Raw genomic sequence first — 25,352 nt, 5'->3', positions numbered from 1 at the left:
TCCAGGCACTCTAGGCTGTCCAACCCAAGTCATTGTCTTCGGTTACCAACATGCCTCCACTTTTCACACAGTCCCTGCTGTTTGTGTCAGGTTTCTGTAATTAAAGATCCTGGAATCTGTGTATATCCTACATCAAAGTCAGGATCCTGTGGAGTTTCCTCTAGATTCACCTTACAATCAGAGGGCAATGCATAGAGCCCTGTCCTGAAAGCAGGTCGTGTTGTTAAGTCTTCTGGGTGTTAAGGGAAGTTTCTTTTGAGTAGGTCTATGTCAGAGCAGCGGTAATGTCTTCCCTGGTAGATGACTGCTCCCAGGTGATGTTATAGACAACTTTGGTTGTTTTGTAGATGTTTTGTAGGGTGAATGGAGAATGCCCATTCTTCTGAGGCCTGAGTCAGGTCATTATGACAATGTTCAGGGTGTAAGGTCCCATTGCATTACAAAATTTGTGTGTTCCTAACTCTATTAGAAAAGATGGGGCCGGGCGGTGGCGCTGGAGGTAAGGTGCCTGCCTTACCTGCGCTAGCCTAGGAGACGGACCGCGGTTCGATCCCCCGGCGTCCCATATGGTCCCCCAAGCCAGGAGCGACTTCTGAGCGCATAGCCAGGAGTAACCCCTGAGCGTTACCGGGTGTGGCCCAAAAACCAAAAAAAAAAAAAAAAAAAAAAAAAGAAAAGAACTTGTTTGTATGTATAGTATTTTCCCATTTTAATGTGCCTATGCAAAAAAGACACAGTGCCACGTGGCGTTATTGGTGCACATGGGGGCCGCTAGAACAAGTCCACTATCCCTGTGACTTAGTTTAAACATAAAGTTTATTTATTTATTTATTTGGTTTTTGGGCCACACCTGGTGGTGCTCAAGGGTTACTCCTGGCTGTCTGCTCAGAAATACCTCCTGGCTGGCATGGGGATCATATGGGACACTGGGATTCGAACCAACCACCTTAGGTCCTGGATCGGCTGCTTGCAAGGCAAACGCTGCTGTGCTATCTCTCTGGGCCCTAAACATAAACTTTAAACTGAGAGACTTTTCTACCAAAATTCCTTATTGAACAGATCACAAAGGGAAGAACACAAATAGTGGGGAAAATAGACACTGTATAAGAGAACATTTAGTAAGAGTTATAGCTGTTAAGGAAAAATGTATAAAATATTCAAAAGACTCGGGGCCGGGCGGTGGCGCTGGAGGTAAGGTGCCTGCCTTACCTGCGCTAGCCTAGGAGACGGACCGCGGTTCGATCCCCCGGCGTCCCATATGGTCCCCCAAGCCAGGAGCGACTTCTGAGCGCATAGCCAGGAGTAACCCCTGAGCGTTACCGGGTGTGGCCCAAAAACCAAAAAAAAAAAAAAAAAAAAAAAAAAAAATATTCAAAAGACAAATATGTGTCCCTTTTATGTCTTTTGAAATAGTTAAATCCGGTTTACCACTTTGGTCTGTGATTTGGCCTATGCAGTACTGAAGGTAAAAAGGCTAAATATGGGCCTGGAGAGATAGCACAGTGGTGTTTGCCTTGCAAGCAACCGATTCAGGACCAAAGGTGGTTGGTTCGAATCCCGGTGTCCCATAGGGTCCCCCGTGCCTGCCAGGAGCTATTTCTGAGAAGACAGCCAGGAGTAACCCCTGAGCACCACCGGGTGTGGCCCAAAAAAACAAAAAACAACAACAACAACAACAAAAAAGGCTAAATGTGGGGTAATGTTGTTGGTGGGTGAGGGAGTAAAGGACTAGAAATGAGCTTGTAGGGGTGTGAGAAAGGGCAATATACAAGATGGACATTCTGCATATGCAAAACATACCTTAGTCATAGGGATTAATATATATTGTACCCCCCGCGCGGTTTTGAAAATGGAAACCTGTGAGGAAAAAAAAAAAAAAGTTGCCAGTGACTGCCTCAGCACAGCCCAGCAACCCAGCTTGGCCTGCCTAGCCTCCCAGCACTCCCAAGCTAGGGAGAAGACCTTCGGCCTGCAGTCTCCCTAAACTTCATGCCAGCAAGAGTTTAGCCTCCAGATCAAGAAAGGATTCAGTGGAGAACCGGAAGCCAGACATCTGCCTGCCCTCCTCCCCATGCCCTTTCCCCCTCTAGTGCTGGAATAAGGGCAGGGATAGCCTAGGGACCCTTTAGAGTAGTCCTCCCAGAACCCACCTTTCTGACTGCCTGAGCTGGCACCTAGGGAAGGCCTGGAGACCAGGGAAAGAAGAGGTGGACGGCTGGGGGCCTGCCTAGCTGCCCACCACCCCCAAGCTAGGGAGAAGGTCTTCACTCTGGAGTCTCCCCAAACCCCATGCTGCCAAGAGCCGGAATCCCTTTCTTTTTTTTTTTTTTTCTTTTTTTTTTTTTTGTGGTTTTTGGGTCACACCCGGCAGTGCTCAGGATTACTCCTGGTTCCATGCTCAGAAATTGCTCCTGGCAAGCACGGGGGACCATATGGGACGCTGGGATTCGAACCGATGACCTCCTGCATGAAAGGCAAACGCCTTACCTCCATGCTATCTCTCCAGCCCCGGAATCCCTTTCTTTATTCAAACCAATTCCCAATCCCAGAAGAGGAAAGGTCAGGCAATGCAGGTGGATTTTCACATACCAAAAAAAGAGGTTTAGGAAAGAGGAAGTTGGGGGAACACCTTTGTTTAGGGTTCATGCCACACCCAGTGACACTCAGGGGTTACTCCTGGCTCTGTGCTCAGAAATCGCTCCTGGCTTGGGGGGACCATATGGGACTCTGGGGAATCAAACTGCAGTCAAAAAAAGAAAAGTTACAAAAATTTTGTTCTACTTTTCTCCACTAGAGACTGGAAACCCAGATCAGAACACAAAGCATCAGAGTTTAAATTGTATGCCTCATTCTCAAAACAATCAGCTTTTTTTATATTTTAATATATATCACAAATTTTGGGGGGTCACACCCGGCGATGTTCAGGGGCTCCTCCTGCTCTGTGCTTAGAAATTGCTCCTGGCGGGCCCAGAGAGATAGCACAGCGGTGTTTGCCTTGCAAGCAGCCGATCCAGGACCAAAGGTGGTTGGTTCAAATCCCGGTGTCCCATATGGTCCCCGTGCCTGCCAGGAGCTATTTCTAAGCACACAGCCAGGAGTAACCCCTGAGCACCGCCGGGTGTAACCCCAAAACCAAAAACCAAAAACCAAAAAAAAAAAAAAAAAGAAATTGCTCCTGGCAGGCACAGGAGACTATATGCCGGGATTTGAACCACCATCTGTCCTGGGTCTGCCACTTGCAAGGCAAATGCCCTATCTTTGTGCTATCACTCCGGCCCCCTATAGCACAATATTTTTTCATAGACTTCTCTGAACATAACATTAGAACCTTTTATTGAATATGATATTAATTATAAGGTTCTGGATAGAGGTGGATGGTGGTGAGATAGATGGAGAAGCTTTTCTCCTCCAGCCCAGACCATGCCCCTGCAACTCACTCCAGCTGGCGGGTCTGAGGGTTCAGGATACCGGCGAGGAAATGATCCACAGACAGGTTTCAGGAGACATGAAGCTTTCTTTATTCAAGGCCCTAGCCACTTAGGCTAACCTTTTAAAAAGCCTATTCCAGCTGTCCTGCCATCTTTTTGTTTGTTTGTTTGTTTTTGTTTTTGAGTTACACCCGGCAGTGCCCAGGGGTTATTCCTGGCTCTACACTCAGATATCGCTCCTGGCAGGCTCGAGGGACCATATGGGATGCCGGGATTCAAACCACCATCCTTATGTATGTAAGGTGCCCTACATCCATGCTATCTCTTCGGCTCCTCAAGTAGGAATTTTTTTTGGTTTTTGGTTTTTGGATCAGACCCAGCTGTGCTCAGGGGTTACTTCTGGCTCTATGCTCAGAAATTGCTATCATGCTCTCTCTCTAGCCCCTTATTCAAAACTTCTTAAAACTTTTTTTTTGGGGGGGCCACACCCGGCGTTGCTCAGGGGTTACTCCTGGCTGTCTGCTCAGAAATAGCTCCTGGCAGGCACGGGGGACCATATGGGACACCAGGATTTGAACCAACCACCTTTGTTCCCGGATCGGCTGCTTGCAAGGCAAACATGGCTGTGCTATCTCTCCGGGCCCCTTCTTAAAACATTTTTATACTGAGCACTGTAATAGTCTAGAACATCTAAGTTTCTTTTCATAAGCTCTAAAAAAAAAATCACAAGAACAGAGGCCAGAGCAGTAGCACAGCAGCAGGTTTGCCTTGCACGTGCTGACCTAGGACAGACCTCGGTTCAATCCCCAGTGTTCCATATGATCCCCCAAACCCAGGGGCATAACCTGAGCACATAACCAGGAGTAATCCCTGAGCATCACCAGCTGTGGCCCAAAATAACAAAAACAAAACAAAAATAAATAAATAAATAAACAAGAACATTTCTGAAAATATATATAGTTTTAAAATAAGTTTGCTAAACATTCCTTTTTTGTTTGTTTTTTATTTTGGCCACACCCAGTGACGCTTAGGGGTTACTCCTGGCTGTGCACTCAGAAATCACTCCTGGCTTGGGGGACCATATGGGAAGCCAGGGGATCGAACCACAGTCTGTCCTAGGCTAGCACGGGCAAAGCAGAGATGCCTTGCTATTTGTGCCACTGCTTCAGCCCCACTAAACATTCTTTTTTTTTTTTTTTTAGTTTTTAGGTCATACCCGGCAGCACTCAGGGGTTACTCCTGGCTCTACACTCAGATATCACTCCTGGCAGACTTGGGGGACCATATGGGATGCCGGGATTCGAACCACCGTCCTTCTGCATGCAAAGCAAACATCTTACCTCCATGCTATCTCTCCGGCCCCTCCACTAAACATTATTATAGTGAGCACTTTAATAAGAGTCTATAGTATTCAACTTCATTTTCCATCTACTTCTGTGGACAAAGATGTTAGAAAATTTTTGCAGACATAATTTGAGAATAAGTTACTACATAATAATTGACAATAAAACATCATAGCAATTGGGAAACATTCACTAGGATAGCTGAGGACTTTTAAAACCCTAACAACAGTATGCATTTTCCCCAGAATTATGCAAACTAATATCAAAACACTAACGTTGGATACAAAATTTTCTCTCTCTCTCTCTTTTTTTTTTTTTTTCCGGCCACACTGGGTGATGCTGAGGGGTTACTCCTGGATATGTGCTCAGAAGTCACTCCTGGCTTGGGAGACCATATGGGACACTAGGGAATTGAATCGCAGTCTGTCCTAGGCTAACACACGCAAGACAGATGCCTTACTGCTTGTACCACTGCTCTGGCCCCACAAAATTTTCTCTTTGCAGTGGGGCTTAGAACAAAACAATAAGATCCATACAGATAAAACACCGTTTAACCAGCAATATAGTGACTGACACAAGAGACTGACGCAAGGGTCAAGAGATTAGCCTAGACAAAAGTAATTTTTTTGGATGTAACACAGGTGCAGGAGGTTCTGAAAGCAGCTTCTTTTCATTTGGGCTTGGCTGGGCTTGGATTCTCCATCTTCTCCGTCTTCTCCTGTGTTAAGCTGCTTAGATCATCTGGAACAGAAAAGCCATCGGTTCCTGAGCTAGAGTCTGGGTGGAGGGACCTGCTCATCACCCAGTTGTGGTCCCCCTCCAACAGAGCTTTCTCATTAGTGACCTCAATAAACTGCTGCAGGTAGAGGGCCCAAGGTCCTCACAAAAAGCACCTTTAGTAGAAGAAAGGCAGTGGGCCTCTGGGATGCTGCTCAGAGTCTTCAGCTCTCTCTCCTTCACTGTCTGCTTCTGTCCCGCCTGAGGGGGCCTCTGCCACATTCAGAACAGGGGCCACTGTGCCAATATTCAGGTAATGAGCACTGCACACTCAGTCCAGCTGCAAGAGGCCGTGATGATGATCAACCACCAGAGAGTCAAGGCACTCACCGTCGTTGGGTCTTCTCAGGTCCCTGGGTTCTGTGTTGCTGCTTGGGCGCCAGTTGTAAAATAAAAATTTACAAGTTGTGATCTCATCCCATACACCATGTTTCTAACCCTTTAGACAGATGGATCTGATGAAGCAGGGTAGCAATGGGGAAATAATACCAAACCAGTCAGGAAAGAATGAAAATGGCATCCATGGGGGTTGGAGCGATAGTGGAGTGGTAGGGCATTTGCTTTGCACACAGCTGATGAGAGGACTGACCGACCTGGTTGGATTCCCAGCATCCCATATGGTCCCCAAGCCAGGAGCAATTTCTGAGCACATAGCCAGGGGTAACCCCTGAGCATCACCGGGTGTGGCCCCCCAAAAAAAGAAAGAAAAGAAAATGGTGTCTTGGGGCCGGGTAGGTGGCGCTGGAGGTAAGGTGTCTGCCTTGCAAGCGCTAGCCAAGGAAGGACCGCGGTTCGATCCCCCGGCGTCCCATATGGTCCACCCAAGCCAGGGGCGATTTCTGAGCACATAGCCAGGAGTAACCCCTGAGCGTCAAACGGGTGTGGCCCAAAAACCAAAAAAAAAAAAAAAAAAAAATGGTGTCTATTGCCTTTGCCTCCTGCTTTCTCTGCCCCTGCAAACAGCCAGAACCTCTTTCTTTATTCAAACCAATTCCCAATCCCAGGAGGGGGAAGGTCATGTGATCCAGGTGGGCTTTCACATACCAAAAGGAAGAGGTTTTTGGAAAGAGGACGTTGGGGAACACCTTTGTGTAGGGTTGTTAGTTAGGCTCAGAGCACTGATGGGAAAGCAAAGATGGCAGCACAGGGAGACGCACTGGCCACACCCGGCCATTGTCTGGAGACCTGAGGTTATCAATGAGAAGTGATCTGAGTTGAACTGAGGTGACCTGAGGAGTGTTCCTGTGGCTCTTTATTTTTTATTTTAGGCCACACTCAGTGATGCTCAGGAATCATTCCTGGTGGGCTTGGGGAACCATATGAGATGCAGGGGATCAAACCCAGGTCAGTTGCATGCAAACAAGTATCCAATCCACTGTGTTATTGTTTCAACCCACTCCTGTAAGTCTTTCTTAGAGACTGGCCTGGCCAGAGCTTGGCCACGTGCAGGCTCAAAAACTGCCTTGCTTGGGGCCAGAAAAATAGCATAGTAGTAGGGCATTTGCCTTGCACATGGTCAACCCTGGATGGATCCAGGTTCGGTTCCCGGCATCTCACATGGTCCCCTGAGCTTGCCAGCTGGCCTAGTCCCCAACAGAACTTTTTTGGTTTTTGGGCCACACCCAGCGGTGCTCAGGGGTCACTCCTGGCTGTCTGCTCAGAAACAGCTCCTGGCAGGCACAGGGGACCATATGGGACACCGGGATTTGAACCAACCACCTTTGGTCCTGGATCGGCTGCTTGCAAAGCAAACGCCGCTGTGCTGTCTCTCCAGCCCGCCAGGAGCAATTTCTAAGTGCAGAGCTAGGAGTAACCCCTGAGCGCCACTGGGTATGGACCAAAAACCAACCAAACAAACAAAACAGAAACACCAAGTTGTTTTGCTTCTTCCTGCCATCTGGATGACAGCATCATGGCCCAATAGCAGAGCGGGCACCCACTTGTCCTTCAGAATGTCCAGGTGCCTCTTTCCATGGGAGCCACATAGCGGTGGGAGCAAATGGTCTTTGGGAGCATTGTCAGGGGCCGAGGCTCTTACTTAGCAAGAGTCTAGGCAGCAGGTGCTCATAGAAGGCACCTTTGCACCAGACACCATGAGGTCCTGAGCCTGCCACAGCCCCTTGCCCACTGTCAGCATCAGTCCAGGTCTTCAGGGCTGAAGACTTGTTGCCTCCAGCCCAGAACAATGCTCAGTGAAGTTCCAGATCAGGGAGTGCCCTCAGCCGCCAGGGCGTGGGCAGCTGTGGTAGACTCCAGGGGTCCTAGACCTGCCCTGTGGGCCTGAGGGGCACCTCCCTTCTCCAGAGAAGGCCCATTGCTGGGGCGGGCTCTGCCGGGAAAGGAAGGAAAGCCCAAGGGCCGCTGTCCTGTTCTTCTGCCGGGAACAAGTCACGAATCTGCCCTCACAGCTCCCATGTGTCACACGTGTCAGCACACTGACACACACACACACACACACACTGTCACACATGCACAATCCTGCCTGCACACACACATTCTCACTCCTTTTCAACCAAACCCAGGACTAGGCTCCTGGCCAGCACCTTCTCAGTGAGGTGAGAGCAGACTCTCCTCCCGGGGAGCAGTCTGGGAAGGACCAGCCCATGTCCATGTCCGTTGCCCCTCCCTCTGCCTACTAAAGCCTTGGCGCTCCCCTGGTCGGTAGGGTGACACCATGCAGCTGAACTTCCAAGGCCTACGGGCTCTGGTGACCGGGGCCGGGAAAGGTGGGTGTACTGGTGGAGGCTGGTGCGTCTCCCTGTTTCCCCGCAGAGTCCCTTACCCCATGCCTCATGGCCCAGGCTGCTCTGATGTACCCTGGCGCCTCCAGCCTTTCACTCCCAGCAAGCGGCCCCAGATGGGGGGTCGGAGTCTGGCCAAGGCCTCGGTGGCCTAGATGGGAGTTGTGTGGTCATAACGGGTCTCTGTGCTGGCCCCACAGGGATCGGACGGGGTACGGCTCAGGCGCTGCACGCGGCAGGAGCCAGAGTGGTGGCTGTGACCCGCACCCAAGCCGACCTGGTCAGCCTGGCCCGGGAGGTGAGGCCCTGGAGCCCAGGGAGATAAAGTGGGGGCCCCTTCCTCCAGACGGATGCCTGTGGTGGGGGGGCAGGACTTCTGTACGAGGGGATGCCCGGACCCCCTTTCTGGATCCTCATCACTTCATCCCCACAGTGCCCCGGAGTGGAGCCCGTGTGCGTGGACCTGGGCGACTGGGAGGCCACAGAGCGGGCGCTGGGAGACGTGGGCGCCGTGGACCTGCTGGTGAACAACGCGGGGGTGGCCATTGTGCAGCCCTTCCTGAGCATCACCAAAGAGATCTTCGACAGGTGGGTCTGGGCTGCCCCCAGGCGGGGCTCCCCAGGCGCCTCTGACCCCTCACGCCCCTCCCCAGGTCTTTCCACGTGAACCTGCGTTCAGTCGTCCAGGTGTCCCAGGTGAGCGGGTGCGGCCGTGGGACAGGCCGGGGCGTGTGGTGCAGCAGGGTGGGGAGGGAGGGTGGGAGGGTGGGAGGGTGGGTGGGCCCAGCTGCCCAGGGCTTGGTTTCCAGATCGTGGCCCACGGCATGGTGAAGCGAGGGGTGCCCGGCTCCATCGTGAACGTGTCCAGCATAGTGGCTCACACGGCCTTGCCCAACGTGGCAGTCTACAGTGAGTCTCTGGACGCCCCCCAGGGGAGGGGACAGGGCTGGGTGGGGACAGGCCCTGCGCCCCAGGCCTCATTCCAGAGGCTCTCGGCTGTGTTTTCCACCAGGCTCCACCAAGGGCGCCATGACCATGCTCACCAAAGTGATGGCCGCGGAGCTGGGCCCACACAAGGTGAGGGGAGCCGTGGGTGTGGGTGTGGGTGTGGGTGTGGGTGAGCCAAGGACACGGGCCAGAGAGAAGCCGCTGACAGCTTCCATCCCTGAGCGCAGTGCGGATTGGGAGCAATCCCTGCCTGGGTGTGGAGCACCTCCTCGCTCTCCCCCAAATGCAAGGAGGGCCGCGCCTGGGGCAGGCTCTGAGGCTGCCTCCCGCCCTGGACCCCAGATCCGCGTGAACTCCGTGAACCCCACGGTGGTGATGACCAACATGGGCAAGCAAGTCCTGGAGGACCCTGAGTTGTTCAAGCGGTTGCAGGAGCGCCACCCGCTGGGCAAGTTCGCAGGTCAGCGGGGCTGTGGGGCGCGGGGGCCAGGCGGGGCCAGCGGGTCCCCCCAGCAGCAGCAGGACCCTGAGCCGCTTGCTCCCGCTGCAGAGCTGGAGGACGTGGTCAACAGCATCCTCTTCCTGCTCAGCGACTGCAGCGCCTCCACCACCGGCTCGGGCATCATGGTGGACGCGGGGTATCTGTCTTCTTAGAGCACTCGCGCAGGAGTCCAGCCGCCGCCGGGGACCTGGCCTGCCCACCGCGACCCGCCCCTCCGCCTAACCACGCCCACACGCAAACACACGCTGCCCCGACCACGCCCACACAGAGGTGCCGGGTGCCCGCCCACCCGCGCCTTTCTCCTAACCACGCCCACCACACGGAAATGCGTTCTGGTCACGCCCATAAGGCCACGCCCACAGCATGCCTACCTTTGATCACGCCCCTCTCGTAACCACGCCCCCACAGCCGCCCAATGCTGGCTCTGCCCTGTCCTACATCTTGTCCCCCACAATTCCGCCCAACCTTCAGGCCCAGGCCATAGGTCACAGGGAGAGGGGACTGGAGAGTGGGAAGGAAGGGCCTTTGCCTTGCACTCAGCCGACCTGGGTTGGATCCCCCGCATTCCATAGGTCCCCTAAGCTCTGCCAGGAGTGATTCTGAGCACAGAGCAAGGAGTGACTCCTGAGCTCCGCCAGGTGTGACCCCAAAAAGAAAAACAAACAAAAAAGAGGTCGCCTAGTCCCCAAACAGAACTTTTCCCACATCTCTCCTCATGCACCAGCCTGCAGACCCGATCTGTATCCACCCCGGCAGACATATCCTCCTTCTTGTCTTAAGCACTGTGTTCCTGGCGGGACTGGTTGGGGTCAAGTTAGCTAAATAAATGGAGAACATTCTCCTTGAACATGTGTAGCAGGTCTTGGAGCGAGATGGGGTAGAATGGCAGACGCCAGGCAACCGTATCCCGCTTGTCCCAACGGTAGAGTTTGTTTTGGTTTCTGTGCCATACCCAGTGGTACTCGGAGCTTACTCTCTGTGCTCAGATGGGACTTGTGGGACCATATGGGGTGCTGGGATGGAACCTGGGTCAGCCACGTGCAAGGCAAGAGCCCTGTGTGACTATCTCTCTGGCCCTGAAAACATTATTTTAGGGTTGTTTTTAAAAAAGATCACACAGGGCAACGCTCAGGGTTTGCTCCTGCCTCTGTGCTTAGGGGTCACTCCTGCAGGACTTGGGAAACAACATGTTGATTAAACCTGGTCAGTCTCCTTTAAGGCAAGAGTCTCACCTATTGTACTGTATAGTCTTTCAGGATAAAAAGCAGATTCTTTGTTTTGGGGGGCACACCCAGCAGTCTTCAGGGATTACTCCTACCTCTGTGCGAAGGGTTAACTCCAGGTGGGTTCAGGGGACTGTATTGGGTTGTTGGAATCGAGCCTAGGTTGGCAATGTACAAGGCAAAGGCCACACCCACTGGATTATTTCTCTGGGCCCCACGCAGAGAGATTTCTTTTTGTTATTTTGGTTTTGTGGGCCGCACCCAACAATGCTCCGGTTACTCCTGTCTGCAATCAGAAACTACTCCAGCTGGTACTTGGGAACCGTATGGGATGTTGGAGATTGAACCAGACTCAGGCAAATGCAAAGAAAATGCCCTGCCTTAGAACTATCATTCTGCTCCCTAGGCAGAAAATTATTTTATTAGGCAGGTTTTGTTTGTTTGTTTTGGGGCAACATCCAGCAGTGATCAGGGGTTTCTTCCTCCTGACTCTGCGCTCAGAAATCACTCCTAGCAGTGCTCAGAGATATATGGGACGCTGAAACCCAGGTCAGACATGTGCAAGGCAAACGCCCTCCCTACAGTGTCTTCTCTCTGGGTCTTGGGCAGAATTTTTTTTTTTTAACACAGACAGATGAAAACTTTGTTGTCCCAGCCCCTTCAAACAAAGCCTAGACCACCTGGACAGAGAAGGCATAAGGCCAGGGATAGAGAATACATATAGGGGAGGGTCAGCAAGGACAGGGAGCAGGCCACAGGGCGCCAGCAGCCTCTCTCCTGGGCCGTGTCTGTTTCATGGGCAGGGCTGCGGGGCAGTGGTGCTGCGGGCGCTGAGGGAGGCGGCTCGGCCTGTCCCACCCATCCTTAGGGCAGAGGCTACTGGGCCCCAGCCGGTTCGGTCCTTGGTCCCTGATCCAAGGGTACCATGGCAGAAACTCGGAGCGGTGCAGCCCAGTTGTGAGCCGGGCTTACGGCTCCTAGGCCTAGCGGAGACTTCCAGCCCTTCACCCTCAGGCAGCGGAGGCCTATATGGGCTGCTTCCCTTGACACGCCCTCGGAGAGGCCAGCGCCCACTGCAGGTCTTGCGATCGTCGCTGCCTCCGGGCTGTTCGGTCCACATCGTCTTCCTGGCAGGAAGAAGCAACGTCGGGCCCCAAGCTAGGTAGGGCTCAGCAGCTGCACCCGGGCTTCCCAAGCAGGGGCCTGGACTGGCTACGCTGGTCTCTGACAACCGGAAGGGGAGAAAGAAAATCCCCGCCCCGAGGAGGGGCCTGTCTAAAGATCCACGCCCCTCCTCCCGCAGGAGCTCTATGATTGGCTCCTCTGTGCCTCCGCCCCGCCCACCCGCAAGGACCAGAGCCGGTCTCCGCCTCACGCCCCGCCCCGTCCCGATGCTGCTCTGTGATTGGTCCCCTAAACCTCCGCCCCGTCCCGCCTTCAAGGACCAGCGCCAAGCCCCGCCCCAGGCCAAGCCACGCCCCTGCCGCTCTATGATTGGGCCCTTCTGCCCTTCCGCCTCGCCTCATTTTCCGGGGCCAGCGCCGCGCTCGGCTCCTAGGCTCCGCCCATATGCTCCGCCCCATTCAGCTCCAGCTCTGTGATTGGTCGCTCCGTTTCTGAGCCCCGCCCACTTCCAGGGCCAGCTCCGGGCCCCGCCCAGGCCCCGCCCCGCGCCCTCCGGACCCCGCGACGGCCGCTCGCAGTCGGACTGTCCGGGCGCGCAGGCCGGGTGGTGCCGCCATGGAGCTGGGGCTCGCGGGCCGCCGAGCGCTGGTGACGGGCGCGGGCAAAGGTGGGCCAAGGGCAGGGGGGCGGGGGGCGCCGGGGTCCCCTCCAGGCCCCCGGGCACGAACTGAACCGCTTGCTCCGCCGCAGGCATCGGGCGCAGCACGGTCGTGGCGCTGCACGGCGCGGGGGTGCAGGTGGTGGCCGTGAGCCGGACCCGGGCCGACCTGGACAGCCTGGTCCGCGAGGTAGGCGCCGCGGGTGCTCGGAGGGCGCAGAGGGCGCAGGTGGGCCGCGCCTGGACGTGCAGCCCGGTGCTGGGCCTCGCTAGCTCCGCCCCCGCGGCCAGGGACCTGGAAGACCCGACCCGGGAGGTGGCCGGGCTCAGCGCCGCCCCTTTGGGCCGTCCGGTCGGGAACTCGCGGTAGCCGTGGTCCCCGATCCCGCTTCTCAGTGCCCCGGAGTGGAGCCCGTGTGCGTGGACCTGGGCGACTGGGAGGCCACAGAGCGGGCGCTGGGTGACGTGGGCCCCGTGGACCTGCTGGTGAACAACGCGGCGGTGGCCATTCTGCAGCCCTTCCTGAGCATCACCAAGGAGGCGTATGACAAGTGAGTGGGACCGGGCCGGGCCACCCCTGGCTTGGGGTCACCACCTCATGCCCTGCCCACCGCATCTCCTCGTCTGCCTCCAGGTCCTTCGAGGTGAATTTGAGAGCTGTGATCCAGGTGTCGCAGGTGAGCTGCCAGCATGGGGTAGGGCAAGGCCTGGTGTGGCATTGGGGACCCTGTCTTTTTTTTTTTTTTTTTGGTTTTTGGGCCACACCCTGTGACGCTCAGGGGTTACTCCTGGCTATGCGCTCAGAAGTTGCTCCTGGCTTCTTGGGGGACCATATGGGACGCCGGGGGATCGAACCGCGGTCCGTCCTAGGCTAGCGCAGGCAAGGCAGGCACCTTACCTCCAGCGCCACCGCCCGGCCCCAAGGGACCCTGTCTTATACCTCCCCCGCTTCGTTTCTAGTCGGTGGCCCGTGGCCTCATAGCTCGGGGGACCCCCGGCTCCATCGTCAACGTGTCCAGCCAGGCGTCACAGCGGGCACTGACCAACCACAGTGTGTACTGTGAGTGCCCCCTCGGCCCCCGACACCCCCATCGCCCCTCACACCCCTGCTGCTGGCTCAGACCTCCCCTTCTCCATTTTGCAGGCTCCTCCAAGGGCGCCCTGGACATGCTGACCAAGGTGATGGCGCTGGAGTTGGGGCCCCACAAGGTGAGTTCCCGGGGCTTCCCGCCACCCAGCCCCCATCCAGGCCCCCACCCACCTCCTGCCTGTTCTGCTACAGATCCGAGTGAATGCGGTGAACCCCACAGTTGTCATGACACCCATGGGTCAGGCCAACTGGAGTGACCCCCAGAAGGCCAAGGCCATGCTGGATCGCATCCCCCTAGGCAGGTTTGCAGGTAAGTCGGGTCTCTGTGGGCGGGCAGAGGAGGTCAACGGGGGTTGCCGGACAGCCCCTCACCTGCCCCCTCTCACAGAGATGGACAATGTGGTGGACGCCATCCTCTTCCTGCTCAGCGACTGCAGCAGCATGACCACTGGGGCGACACTGCCTGTGGATGGGGGCTTCCTGGCTACCTGAGCCCCCTCCCCAATAAATCTCTTCTGGGCTCGGAGAGATAGCACAGCGGCGTTTGCCTTGTAAGCAGCCGATCCAGGACCAAAGGTGGTTGGTTCGAATCCCGGTGTCCCATATGGTCCCCCGTGCCTGCCAGGAGCTATTTCTGAGCACACAGCCAGGAGGAACCCCTGAGCACCGCTGGGTGTGGCCCAAAAACAAAAACAAAACAAAACAAAGTCTCTTCTGCCTCCCACAGACTCCTGCAGTGTAGACCAACTGGCTGCTTGGAGTCAGGGCACTGCTGGGCCCCAGGCTGGGAGCAGTTGCTAGGGGTTTCTGAGCAACACCCCATACCCTAGAAGCAGGGTTGTGCAGCCTGGATCTGGGAACATAGTGGAGCAGCTGCGTTGGTCCCTCCTAGGCACCTTCCTTCCTCTCCCAGCACAGCATATACTTGCCTTGTTGGAAGTTTTGTTCGTTTTGGTTTTGGGTGGTTCTCAGGGCACATTCATGCTGGCTTAGGAGACCATATGGGGTGCTGGGAATTGAACCTGGGTCAGCTGAATTCAAAGCAAACTGTCTCACCTCTTGGCATGTCAGGTTAAGTCTGTGCTGGTTGCAGGTCCCACCCAGGGTCCTGGCCATGCTACCCCTTCTCACACGTCACTGGGGCTCCTCTCCTCGTGCCTTCTTCCCTGGCTTGACAACAGCGACTCAGTCCCAGAGGCAGAGCTGAAACTTCCCGGGTGGGAAATGGCTCGTGGTCCCCGGTCCAGGAGCAACATGATGGGAAATCAGGGTACAGAGCTCACTGCTGAGCTCAGAGTCAGTCAGAATAACAGTTTCCGGGCCCGGAGAGATAGCACAGCGGCGTTTGCCTTGCAAGCAGCTGATCCAAGACCAAAGGTGGTTGGTTCGAATCCCGGTGTCCCATAGGGTCCCCCGTGCCTGCCAGGAGCTATTTCTGAGCAGACAGCCAGGAGTAACCCCTGAGCACCGCCGGGTGTGGCCCAAAAACCAAAAACCAAAAAAAGAAAAAAAAAAAAAAAAAAAGAAAGAATAAGTTTCCCACTTGTGGGACCCCAGCATAGTGCCAGGTCCCATGCCCCCTGTAGGAGAGAGCTGGAGCTCAGAGCTTGTATCATTTCGAACTCTGACCGTCATGCCACAGCCACGTTCCCCAGACAAGCTGCCCACTGTTCAGTGGACTGAGGTGATTCCCTACTCCGTCACGCCAGCCAGCAGTGGGCACCGACTGAGGGTTAGGGTGAAGTCCAAATGCCTGGACCATGGCTCTCAGCTCTGACGCAGTGGCTCTGCCTGCTCTGACCCTGCAGAGAGCCAGAGCCAGCAGCTGGTCTACACCGGGACCCCTCAGGAAGCCCTGCCCAAAGTGAGCTGGGGTTGGGAGACAGCAGAGGTGCTGGGCTTGCCCAATCGCTGGTACCCCACTGGGTCCTCTGAACCCTATCAGCAGTGAGCCCTGAGCACTGCCAGGGGTGATCTCTGAGCTGCAGGGGGATTGGGGGCCACCTGAGATCCCAGCTGCCACTGTAGTGTCCCCTGCCCATGGCCCACCCCTTCGGGCTCGTGCATTTGCTCCCAACTGGCCCGAGGCTGACAGCGGGAGAGGTGAGGTGCTGCGCCCCACCCTGCAGCACAGAGAGCCAGGGGAACGTGGTGGAGAAAATTTATTATATAAAACATGGGACACCCCACGGGGCTCACAGCCCAGATGCATCTGGAGCTGAGCCCCCAGAGGGGACCCGCGGACGGGACCCCACACCCCAGTCTGCCCCATGCTACACCCCCTATTCCCTCCCGCGGGTCGGGCACACACACAGCACAGCACAGAGACTGACAGACGGACGGACAGACGGGCAGCTGGGTGGGTGGACGTTCAGACGGAGGACAGCTGGCCCAGAGCAGCCTAGAAGAGGGCGCACTTCTTGCCCGGCTTCTTAACGGGCGGCGGGCAGAGCACGGCCCGGATGGCCTCGTCGAACACGGTCTTCAGGCCGCGCTGCGTCAGCGCTGAGCACTCGAGGTACTTGACCGAGCCTGGGGGCGGGCAGGAGTGAGGCGGCGCGGTGGGCGAGGGCGCCGGCACCGGGCGGCGGGCTGGGCGGGCCCTCACCAATCTCACGCGCCATGGCCAGGCCCTGCGGGTAGGTGATGGGCGTCAGCTTCTTGTCCCGCAGCCGCTCCACCGTGTCCTTGTCGTCGCGGAGGTCCAGCTTGGTGCCCACCAGGAGGATGGGCGTGTGCGGGCAGTGGTGGCGCACCTCGGGGTACCACTGAGAGGGCCGCCCGCTCAGCGCCAGGCTCCGGGGTGCCCCGGCCGGGCCAGGGACACGCCCCCCTCCGGGCCAGCCGGCCCCACCCGCTCCCGGGCCTCCCGGGCCCGCTCCGCCGGCCAGCTGCGGCCCCCCCAGGCCTTCCTTACCTTGGCTCGGACGTTCTCGAAGGACGCGGGGCTTACCAGGGAGAAGCAGATCAGGAAAACGTCCTGGGGGTGCGAATGGGGGTTGGGGTGTGCCCGGCTCAGCAGCCCGCCGCGCCCCGCGCCCCCAAGCCCCGCGCGCGCCGCCTACAGTCTGCGGGTAGGACAGTGGCCGCAGCCGATCGTAGTCCTCCTGGCCCGCCGTGTCCCACAGCCCCAGGTTCACGGGCTTGCCGTCCACCATGACGTTGGCCGAGTAGTTGTCGAACCTGCGGGCCGGGGGCGCGGCCGGGGTGAGCGCGCGCGGGGAGGGTGAGGGTCCCAGCCCGCCCCCGCCTCGCCTCGCCTCGCCGTCCCGGGCGCCGGCTCACACGGTGGGGATGTATTCCCCGGGGAAGGCGTTGGTGGTGTAGCTGATGAGGAGGCACGTCTTCCCCACGGCGCTGCGGACACAAGGCGGCACGGGCGCGCTGCACGGCCGGCCGAGCCCGCCCGGAGCCCGGCACGCCCCCGCCCGCCCGGCCGGCCGGCCCGCGCCCCGACCCGGCGGCCCGGCACTCACCCGTCGCCGACCACCACGCACTTGATGGCCTGCATGGGCGCGGGCCGGGCCGGGCCGGGCGCGGGGCTGCGGAGAAATGCGGCGCGGGCGGGAGCCGGCGCGCAGCCGAGCCGAGCGCGGGCCGGAGACAGCCGAGCGCCGCCGAGCCCGGCGCGGAGACAGCCGAGCGAGGGAGCGAGCGAGCGAGCGAGCGGGCGGGCGGGCGGGCGCACGCGGTGGGGCTGGGGCGGGGGCGCCGGGGGCGGGGCTCGGCCCGCGCCCCTCGCCTCTCGCCTCCCCGCGCCCTCCCGCGCGCCCCGGCCGCCGCCCGCCCGCCCACCCCCGCGCGCTTGAGGCCGAGTGACACGGACGCGGAGCTGGGTGGCACGTGTGTATTGCGCTCGGAGGCCCGGCCCGCCCGCCTTCCCTCCCCGCACGGCGCCGCGCTGGCCGCGCCCACCGGCCGGGCTCCTCGGGGGCCCGCGTCCGCACCCCGCGCGCGCCCCCGAGTCCGAGCAGCGAGTCCGGGCGTCACTTCTGCGGGCTCAGGGCGCGGAGCGGGGAGCCCTGGACGTAGGCCAGCACGGCGCTCTGCAGGAAGCTGGCCCGGTGCGCCTCCTCCTCCCGCAGCCGCGCCATCTCCGCCTCCCGCAGCCGCAGCCGCTCCCGCAGGGCCGCGATCTCGCTCTCCCGGTCCCGCAGCGCCTCCCGGTGGTCGCTGGTGGTCGCTGCAGGGGCCGCGGGTGAGGCAGGGCCGGGGCGCCCGAGGCCCACCCAGCCGGAAACCCGGGCGGGCGGCTCGGCTCTCTGGCCCGGCCCGCCGAGGGGTGCCCGGCGGCGGAGGACGTCCGCCCACCTTTCAGCTGGCGCTCCAGGGCCGCCACCTTCTCTCGCAGCGCCTCCTGGGCTGTGAGCTCGGCCCGCAAGTGGCCCATCTGCTCCTCCATCTCCACCCGTACCCGCGTCACGTCGGCCACCCTCTCTTGGTCCTTGTCGCGCAGCTCCTGTGGGGCGCGGGGCACGGGGATGGGAGGCGACGTGGGCCGGGGCCAGGGGCCAGGTGTCATGTCACGGGTAGGGCACAGGGCTGAGGGGTGTAGGTAGGGCTGAGGTGGCACGGGCAGTGCTGAGGCAGCCCCCTTCCCCTTCCCCTGCCCTACCCGCTGCAACTCCTCCAGCCGCCGCCGCAGCCCGTCCATCTGCAGGTTGAGCTGGCTGGCCTGCGCCTGGGCCTGGCTGGCTTTCTGCTGCTGCTGCACGCAGGAGCTCTGGGCCTCGTCCCGCGCCGCGGCCAGTAACCGCAGCTTCTCCTCTAGGTGTGCCCGGTGCTGCTGCTGCAGGGGGAGGCAGCGGTGGGGCCGAGCTCCTGACCCTCCACCCTTGTCCTACCCTGTCTGCCCCCTCACCTCCTCCAGCCGCGCCTGGTTCTTGGCCTTGGCGAGCTCCTCCTCCGCCTGGCTGCGTTCATTCAGCGCCGCCGTTCTGGCCTTGCTCAGCTCCTGCCGGGATTCAGCTGTTGGTCTGCCCCAATGGGCACGCACACACACACACACACACACACACACACACCCCACTCTCCGCAGCCTCAGCCTCACCTCCTCTCTCTCTCTCTCTCTCTCTCTCTCTCTCTCTCTCTCTCTCTCTCTCTCTCTCACACACACACACACACACTCACACACACACACACCCCACTCTCCGCAGCCTCAGCCTCACCTCCTCTCTCTCTCTCTCTCTCTCTCTCTCTCTCTCACACACACACACACACACACACACACACACACACACCACCCTCCCAAGCCTCACCTCCTCTCTCTCTCTCTCTCTCTCTCTCTCTCTCTCTCTCTCACACACACACACACACACCCCACTCTCCGCAGCCTCAGCCTCACCTCCTCTCTCTCTCTCTCTCTCTCTCTCTCTCTCTCTCTCTCTCTCTCTCTCTCACACACACACACACACACACACACACACACACACACCCCACTCTCCGCAGCCTCAGCCTCACCTCCTCTCTCTCTCTCTCTCTCTCTCTCTCACACACACACACACACCACCCTCCCAAGCCTCACCTCCTCTCTCTCTCTCTCTCTCTCTCTCTCTCTCTCTCTCTCTCTCTCTCTCTCTCTCTCTCTCACACACACTCACACACACACTCACACACACACACACCCCACTCTCCGCAGCCTCAGCCTCACCTCCTCTCTCTCTCTCTCTCTCTCTCTCTCTCACACACACACACACACACTCACACACACACACACCACCCTCCCAAGCCTCACCTCCTCTCTCTCTCTCTCTCTCTCTCTCTCTCTCTCTCTCTCTCTCTCTCTCTCTCTCTCTCTCTCTCTCACACACACTCACACACACACTCACACACACACCCCCCACCCTCCCAAGCCTCACCTCCTCCAGGGCCAGCCGTGCCGCCTCCAGCTTCTGCACCCGCCCCTCCAAGGCCCGCTCGTTCTCTTCCAGCTGACGTGCCACGTGCTGCACCTGAAGAGGCCACAGCTATAGGCGGCTCCAGCCCCAGCAACCAGTTACCTGTGTGGATGGCAGGTCTCCCCCAGCAGGGTGGCCCCAGAGTGAGGGCGAGTGGACAGAGCTGACCACGAGGCCCAGGTACCTCCTTGGAGTGCAGACGGGCCGAGTCTTCCAGACTCTGGCGGGATCGTTTCCTCTCCGTCTCCAGGCGCTCTAAAGCCGGGCAAAACGGGCGACAGGGGAACATGCCTGGCCTGCCCAGCCCACCCACTGGGGCGCCGCATGCCCACCCTCGGCCTGAAGTGCCTGCATCTTCAGCTCAGCCGTCCTGTCCGTCAGCTCCTGCCGCACCTGGAACAGCTGCTCCTGCTGGCACTTGGTCTTGCGCTCCAGCGCCTCCACCTGGGATGGCAGGACCCAGGGGAGCAGCAGGGCCGACCCTGCACCCCTCAGACCTGCCCTGCTCCTCACCACCACCAAGGGGGCCCATGCCCCCCATACCTGGTTCCGTAGCTGGAGGTTCTGCTCGCTGGCAGTGGACAAATCCTTGAGGAGTTTGGACTCGCGCTCCGCAGCTTCCTGTTTGAGAAACCGGGGAGGGCAGCCTGGTACCTGCTCCTCTGTTGCTGCTGCCTGTCCGCTGCCACCCGCCTGCCAGTGCCCACCTGCTGCTGCAGCCTGTGCTCGTTGGCCTGTTTCTGCGCCAGGCTCCGCTGCTCCCGCTCGACCGTGGCCAGGTGGCTCCCCAGTTTCTGGGCCTTCTGCTCCGACAGCACCAGGGCGGCTTCCGTCATCTGCACCCTGCAAGAGGCCCCCAGGCCCAGCCCCTCTCAGGCCTTGGCACTGCACTGCCCACCTCCACCCGGGAGCCCACCCAGGTTGCCCCCCCACTCACTTAGCCTTAAGGGTATTGATGACTGAGTGTCGCTCCTCCAGGGCTTCCTGGAGCTGCCCTACTCGGGCCGCTGACACCCTGTGTCGCAAAGGGCGTTGAGAGATCGGGAACCCCCCAACCCTGCAGCCTCCCAGGGATGTGATGTCACCTCCCACCTCTCAGGGCCACCGCGTCATCACCTCCCACTCTTGCTCAGCTCCTCTCGCTGCTTCTCGATCGTCTCCATCAGGGTCAGGAACTGGGGAGAGGACAGCTGTGTCACCCCACACGGGCGGCCAGAGACCCAGGAGCGCCATTGCGGGGGCCGGGCATCACCTGCTTGGACTTCTCTTCCCGAAGGAGCAGCACCTCCTTGCTGAGCACCTGGGCGCGGGCCCTGCTCTCCTGCTGCGAGCTCAGCCGCTCCTGGTTGTGGCCCATGGCTTGCTCTGCGGGTGACGCAGTCAGGCCCGGGACAGATGCCGGGCAGTGCTCGGGGACAGGGGCCACAGGGGAGTGCTGTGAGGACACCCTGGGGAGTTCTGGGGGGGAGGAACGTGGTGCCACCCTGGGGCACCGTGGCTGTCCCAAGGCCAAGGGGCCACATCGGGAAACTCAGTTTGGATGTTCTGAAGGGGCCGGAGTGGTGGCGCAGCACCACGCCTGTAGGAGTCTGCGAATCTCTGAGAAACACCCACAAGCACCATCCCGGGATGTGGGGGCTGCAGGAAGGGGTCCAACTCCAGGTGTGGGCTAAAGAACTTGGAATCGAGATCCCCTGCTCCCACGTGGCCCCCAGTAGCCCCAAGCCCGTGGCGGGCCCCGGAACTGCCACCCACAGTATCAAGGACCAAGCCAGCCAGCCCTGGGGCCGCACCCATGCCAGCCGCCCGTGTCAGCCAGGCACCTTGCCGTACCCACAGCTCGGAGCACGTCCCCAGGGATGCTGTTCCCCGCCAGCTCCATCCTCCTCAGGGTCCTGTTGCTGGGGAGACAGTCCGCCAGGGCGCGGCCACCCAGGAGCCCGATGTTGTTCCAGCGAAGGTCTGGGAGGGAACCTACCGTCACTCACAGGAGCCCTGGGGTACCGCCCCAACCCACAGCCACGTCCCACGGCGCACCCAGCTGCTGCAGGCTGGCATTCCTCCTCAGGGCCAGCGCCAGGGCCTCGGCGCCGGGCGGCCCGATCTGGTTGTTGCGGAGGTCCAGTCGCTGCAAGGTGGTGTTGGAGGCCAGTGCACCACAGAAGGACGCGAAGGCGTCGCCCCAGGCACCCAGACTGTTCCACTCTAGGACGAGGCTGCAGGAAGGCGGCCCATGAGCAAGTCAGGGCATGGAGGCCTCATGGGCTGGGGAGGCCCCTGAGCGACCGCTTACCTCTGAATGGCCTTGTTCTGCCGGAGGAGCCGGCCTAGAGCCTCAGCACCCGGGCCCCGAAGGTTGTTGCCCTGTGGTGGGACATGGTCGGGCACTCACTCGGGAGTCTGGGGTAGAGCTCCAGCCTTGTCCACTCCCTACAAGGCCACGGGAGGCGGGGGGGGGGGGCGGTGGCCACTGGGGGCTCCAGGCAGGAGGCTGGACTTCCCCACCCCACAGGGCACTGGAGGGTCAGTGAGCTCCATCCTCGATGTGGCCGCACAGCCAAGCCCTGTCCCTGAAGCCCCCCTTGGCGCTGACCTCACTCACCTTAAGGTCCAGAAGCCGCAGGACGGAGTTGGACCAGAGGCCCTGGAGCAGCAGCGTGGCCCCTGTGGGGGATGGTGAGCACTGACCTCAGCAGCCCCCCCCCCCCCCGGATACAGACATTCCCCAGAGGTCCGTGAACTTCCCGCTAAAAACGAGCCACCCTCACCCCACCTGTTCCAGCTCTAAGACTTGTGGCTCCTGGGCCAGACTGGGCAGCCAGGCCACTCACTGACCACCAGGATCTCCACAGAAATGGGAGGCAACCTCTTTGTCCTCCAGCAGGAGTAACAGCGGTGCACCCACTTTGCAGCTGAGTGTTGAGCACATGAGGACAGACAGACCGTCCAGCACAAGAGGACAGCGTCCCACACACGAGGACAGTGTCCTGCACACAGGACGAACAGACAGACAGTATCCAGCACACGAGGACAGACAGCGTCCCGGACACGAGGGCAGCAGTGCCTAGCACGCGACAGACAGACAATGTCCAGCACACTAGGGCAGGCAAACAGCGCTGGCACACGAGGGCAGTCAAGCCCTGGTGGCCGGCTGAGCGCTGGGTCCTGGGGGTCCTGGCCCAGGGCCGCCCACCTTCCTCACTCAGCATGCAGTCGCTCAGCACCAGCTCCTCCAGCCCCGCCGCCGTGGGCAGCAGCCTGCCCAGCGCCCGGCACGAGTCCACCGTCAGGCTCAGGGTTGCCAGGTCCAGCCGGCCCGAGTGCAGCTCATGCAGCCGCTCCAGGACGCTCTCCTGGGGCTCGGCGCCGCTCTCCTGGCACAGCCGGCTGTAGGAGCGGCGGAGCTCGTCCATGGCCCGAGCGTGGAGGGGTGGCGGGGGTGTCGGGGGTGCGGGGGTGCCTGCAGGGGGAGGGCGAGGCTCGGCCCCCTCCCGCCTCTGCAGTGGGCGGGGAGGCGCGGGGATGCGGACCCCTCCCGCGGGGGCGCTGCAGGGACCCCGCTGACACTCGGCTCCGGAGCCCGCAGCCCGCTGCCCAGCCCAGCCCAGCCCTCGCACAGAGGGAACCTCAGTATCCAGGAAGAGCGAGGAGCGCTGGGAACGCGCCGCCCTGTCGGAACTACAACTCCCAGGGGGCTTTGCGGAGGCCGGGCGCGGGCGAATGAGCGCGAAGCGGCCGGGCGCGCGCTCACGGCTACTGGCTGGCCGCGTGGGGGCGGGACTCCGGAGAGCGCGCTCATCGCCCATTGGTCGGATGTGGGCGGGGCTAGGCGAGCGCGCTCTGCGTCCATTGGCCGGACGGGGCGGGGGCGGGGCGCTCCACTGAGGGCGGCGGCCATGGACGCGGCGGGCGCGGGTTTCCGGAAGGTGCGAGCGGGCCGGGCGCGGGGCCGGGACTGCGGGGCCGGACGTGGGGCGGAGGGCCGGGAGCGGACCCCTAGCCTGGACGCTGCCTAGCCCCCGCGGTGCACCGGGACCCGGAGCTGGGTTGACGGCGTTTGCAGACCTGCTTCGTTCGGGGCGCGGGGCCGGACCGGGGAGCGGCTGGGCTGGACACGCAGTGGGCAGACCCCGGCCCAGACTCACGCCCGGCCAGCGGCTGCAGATCTGACCCGTGCAGGGCCGCTGGGCCCCGCAGCTCAGCCCAGCTCCTGAGCCTGCCCGGGCGGGCGGGCGGGCGGGCTGCAGCCAGGCTGGGGCTCCGGGGTCCGCCCGACCCTGGCGATGCCCACCCTTACAGAGACAGACACGGAGGCGTCTCTGGGACTCTCAGTCACCCAGGAGCCGGTGGGCAGCCGCGGGGCACGTGCCCGGCCCCCTGGAAACGGCCTCTCTGGGAGCTGGAGTCTGCGCTCGCGGGCAGGACGAGGGAGGAACCCTGTAGCACTCGGGCCCCAGCCGGCACCACCGACCCGGACACAGCCCTGGCAGCGGTGCCCAACCCACGGGGGTCCTGCGCCCTGGGCAGCAGCAAGGGTGGCCGCGGGGCCGGCGCCGCCTCCTGAGATGAGACCAGCAGGGGGCGTCAAGCACTGGGTCGTTCCCTGACAGCCGCTGGGTTGGGGCTGCCCGGCCAGGTCGTAGGCTGCTGGTGGTCAGTGGTGGCAATCTGGCCCCGGGACCCCCTGCACCTGCGGCATCGCGACTGCCCTGGCCGTGCCTGCTCGCTCACTCACATTACACCCCAACCACCCGGCCCCTGCCCCAGTCCCCCCAGGCCTTTCTGGCAGCTCTGTCCTGGCCCCCAGGAGCTACCTGGTGATGACCTGTGTGGGCCTCTGTACCACTGCTCCAGTCCCTGGCACCATGTGGTGGCAGAAGCAGGCTTGGGCACAGGCTGGTCCAGGAGGGGCACCCTGATCCAGGTGTCCTTGCACCCCTCACTGTCCTGCCCCTGTAGGAACTGGTCAGCAAGCTGCTGCACTTACACTTCAAAGATGACAAGACCAAAGGTGCGGTCTGCGGAGGGGGGCCAGGGATGTGGGAATAGGGCCCGGGACCCTGCTGACACTCTCTCCCTGCAGTGGGTGGTGATGCTCTGCAGCTCACGGCCGAGCTCCTCAAGATCTTCGTGGTAGGTGAGCCTGACCGCCCTGAGTTAGTGACTAACCCTCACTGCCCCGCCCACCCATGACCCTTAATGCCCCACCCCCAGGGCCCCACTGGGCTGTGCCCCTCACGACCCCCTACCACCCTCCCCCCAGAAGCGGCCATCCGCAGTGTGAGACAGGCCCAGGCTGAGGACCTGGTTCGTGTGGACTTGGAGCAGCTGGAGAAAGTGCTGCCCCAGCTGGTAGGTGGATGACTGGGAGCACGCTGTAGGCCCACTGGCCTGGCCCAGCCTGAGCACCTCCCTCTTTCCAGCTCCTGGACTTCTAGGGGCCCCAAGAAGTGGTGTCTGGCCTCATCAAGGAGGAGCTGGAGCGAAGATGCCTACTGGATGGGGCTGGAGAGCATGGACGCCCCTACACACCAGGAACTGTGCTGAGCCCCTCAAATGCGAGCAATAAACCCATGTCTTCCTCCACAGCCATCTTGCTCTCCATCCCTTCCCTTCCTGC

At 60.3% G+C, this 25,352-nt stretch overlaps 5 protein-coding genes across 9 annotated transcripts in view; 3 read left to right on the top strand and 2 right to left on the bottom strand.

Annotated features, from left to right (window-relative positions):
• The first annotated feature begins 8,222 nt into the window (after positions 1–8,222).
• LOC126013711 (carbonyl reductase [NADPH] 2-like) lies at positions 8,223–9,934 on the top strand. The gene is made up of 8 exons (XM_049776914.1): positions 8,223–8,274; positions 8,490–8,587; positions 8,723–8,877; positions 8,943–8,985; positions 9,099–9,198; positions 9,302–9,366; positions 9,580–9,697; positions 9,788–9,934. The coding sequence occupies exons 1-8, from the start codon at positions 8,223–8,225 to the stop codon at positions 9,889–9,891; spliced, it is 735 nt and encodes a 244-aa protein (XP_049632871.1). The 3' UTR covers positions 9,892–9,934.
• A 2,711-nt stretch (positions 9,935–12,645) lies between these two features.
• Positions 12,646–14,349, top strand: DCXR (dicarbonyl and L-xylulose reductase). The gene is made up of 8 exons (XM_049776817.1): positions 12,646–12,754; positions 12,838–12,935; positions 13,142–13,296; positions 13,380–13,422; positions 13,706–13,805; positions 13,890–13,954; positions 14,028–14,145; positions 14,224–14,349. Exons 1-8 carry the CDS (start codon positions 12,703–12,705, stop codon positions 14,325–14,327), a joined length of 735 nt encoding a protein of 244 aa, XP_049632774.1. The 5' UTR covers positions 12,646–12,702; the 3' UTR covers positions 14,328–14,349.
• Positions 14,350–15,980: 1,631 nt separating this feature from the next.
• The window catches only part of RAC3 (Rac family small GTPase 3), a 94,723-nt gene continuing 85,351 nt past the window's right edge, over positions 15,981–25,352 (bottom strand). For all 5 annotated transcript variants that reach the window (XM_049776953.1, XM_049776961.1, XM_049776938.1 and 2 more), the window contains exons 2-7: positions 17,312–17,361; positions 17,121–17,192; positions 16,901–17,018; positions 16,753–16,815; positions 16,444–16,603; positions 15,981–16,367 (exon numbers count right to left, since the gene is read on the bottom strand). In XM_049776953.1, the coding sequence (XP_049632910.1) occupies positions 16,237–16,367; positions 16,444–16,603; positions 16,753–16,815; positions 16,901–17,018; positions 17,121–17,192; positions 17,312–17,346 (579 nt within the window). In that variant the 5' untranslated portion in view covers positions 17,347–17,361 and the 3' untranslated portion in view covers positions 15,981–16,236. The remainder of the gene's footprint in view (positions 16,368–16,443; positions 16,604–16,752; positions 16,816–16,900; positions 17,019–17,120; positions 17,193–17,311; positions 17,362–25,352) is intronic.
• On the bottom strand, positions 17,787–23,166 carry LRRC45 (leucine rich repeat containing 45). Its single transcript, XM_049777165.1, has 17 exons — positions 22,926–23,166; positions 22,335–22,396; positions 22,026–22,096; positions 21,770–21,948; positions 21,566–21,694; positions 20,985–21,097; positions 20,849–20,907; positions 20,670–20,747; positions 20,440–20,575; positions 20,276–20,353; positions 20,065–20,176; positions 19,917–19,987; positions 19,694–19,786; positions 18,697–18,789; positions 18,451–18,624; positions 18,147–18,294; positions 17,787–18,018 (listed from the first exon to the last, which is right to left on the bottom strand). Exons 1-17 carry the CDS (start codon positions 23,143–23,145, stop codon positions 17,822–17,824), a joined length of 2,013 nt encoding a protein of 670 aa, XP_049633122.1. The 5' UTR covers positions 23,146–23,166; the 3' UTR covers positions 17,787–17,821.
• CENPX (centromere protein X) lies at positions 23,616–25,318 on the top strand. Its single transcript, XM_049777079.1, has 5 exons — positions 23,616–23,658; positions 24,692–24,743; positions 24,816–24,869; positions 24,996–25,084; positions 25,156–25,318. The coding sequence occupies exons 1-5, from the start codon at positions 23,629–23,631 to the stop codon at positions 25,168–25,170; spliced, it is 240 nt and encodes a 79-aa protein (XP_049633036.1). The 5' UTR covers positions 23,616–23,628; the 3' UTR covers positions 25,171–25,318.

This window comes from Suncus etruscus, chromosome 1 (genome assembly GCF_024139225.1).
Source record: "Suncus etruscus isolate mSunEtr1 chromosome 1, mSunEtr1.pri.cur, whole genome shotgun sequence".
Taxonomy (NCBI): Eukaryota; Metazoa; Chordata; class Mammalia; order Eulipotyphla; family Soricidae; genus Suncus; species Suncus etruscus.
The sequence above is the reverse complement of the archived record's forward strand: the minus strand, read 5'-3'. Positions and strand labels throughout refer to the sequence as shown.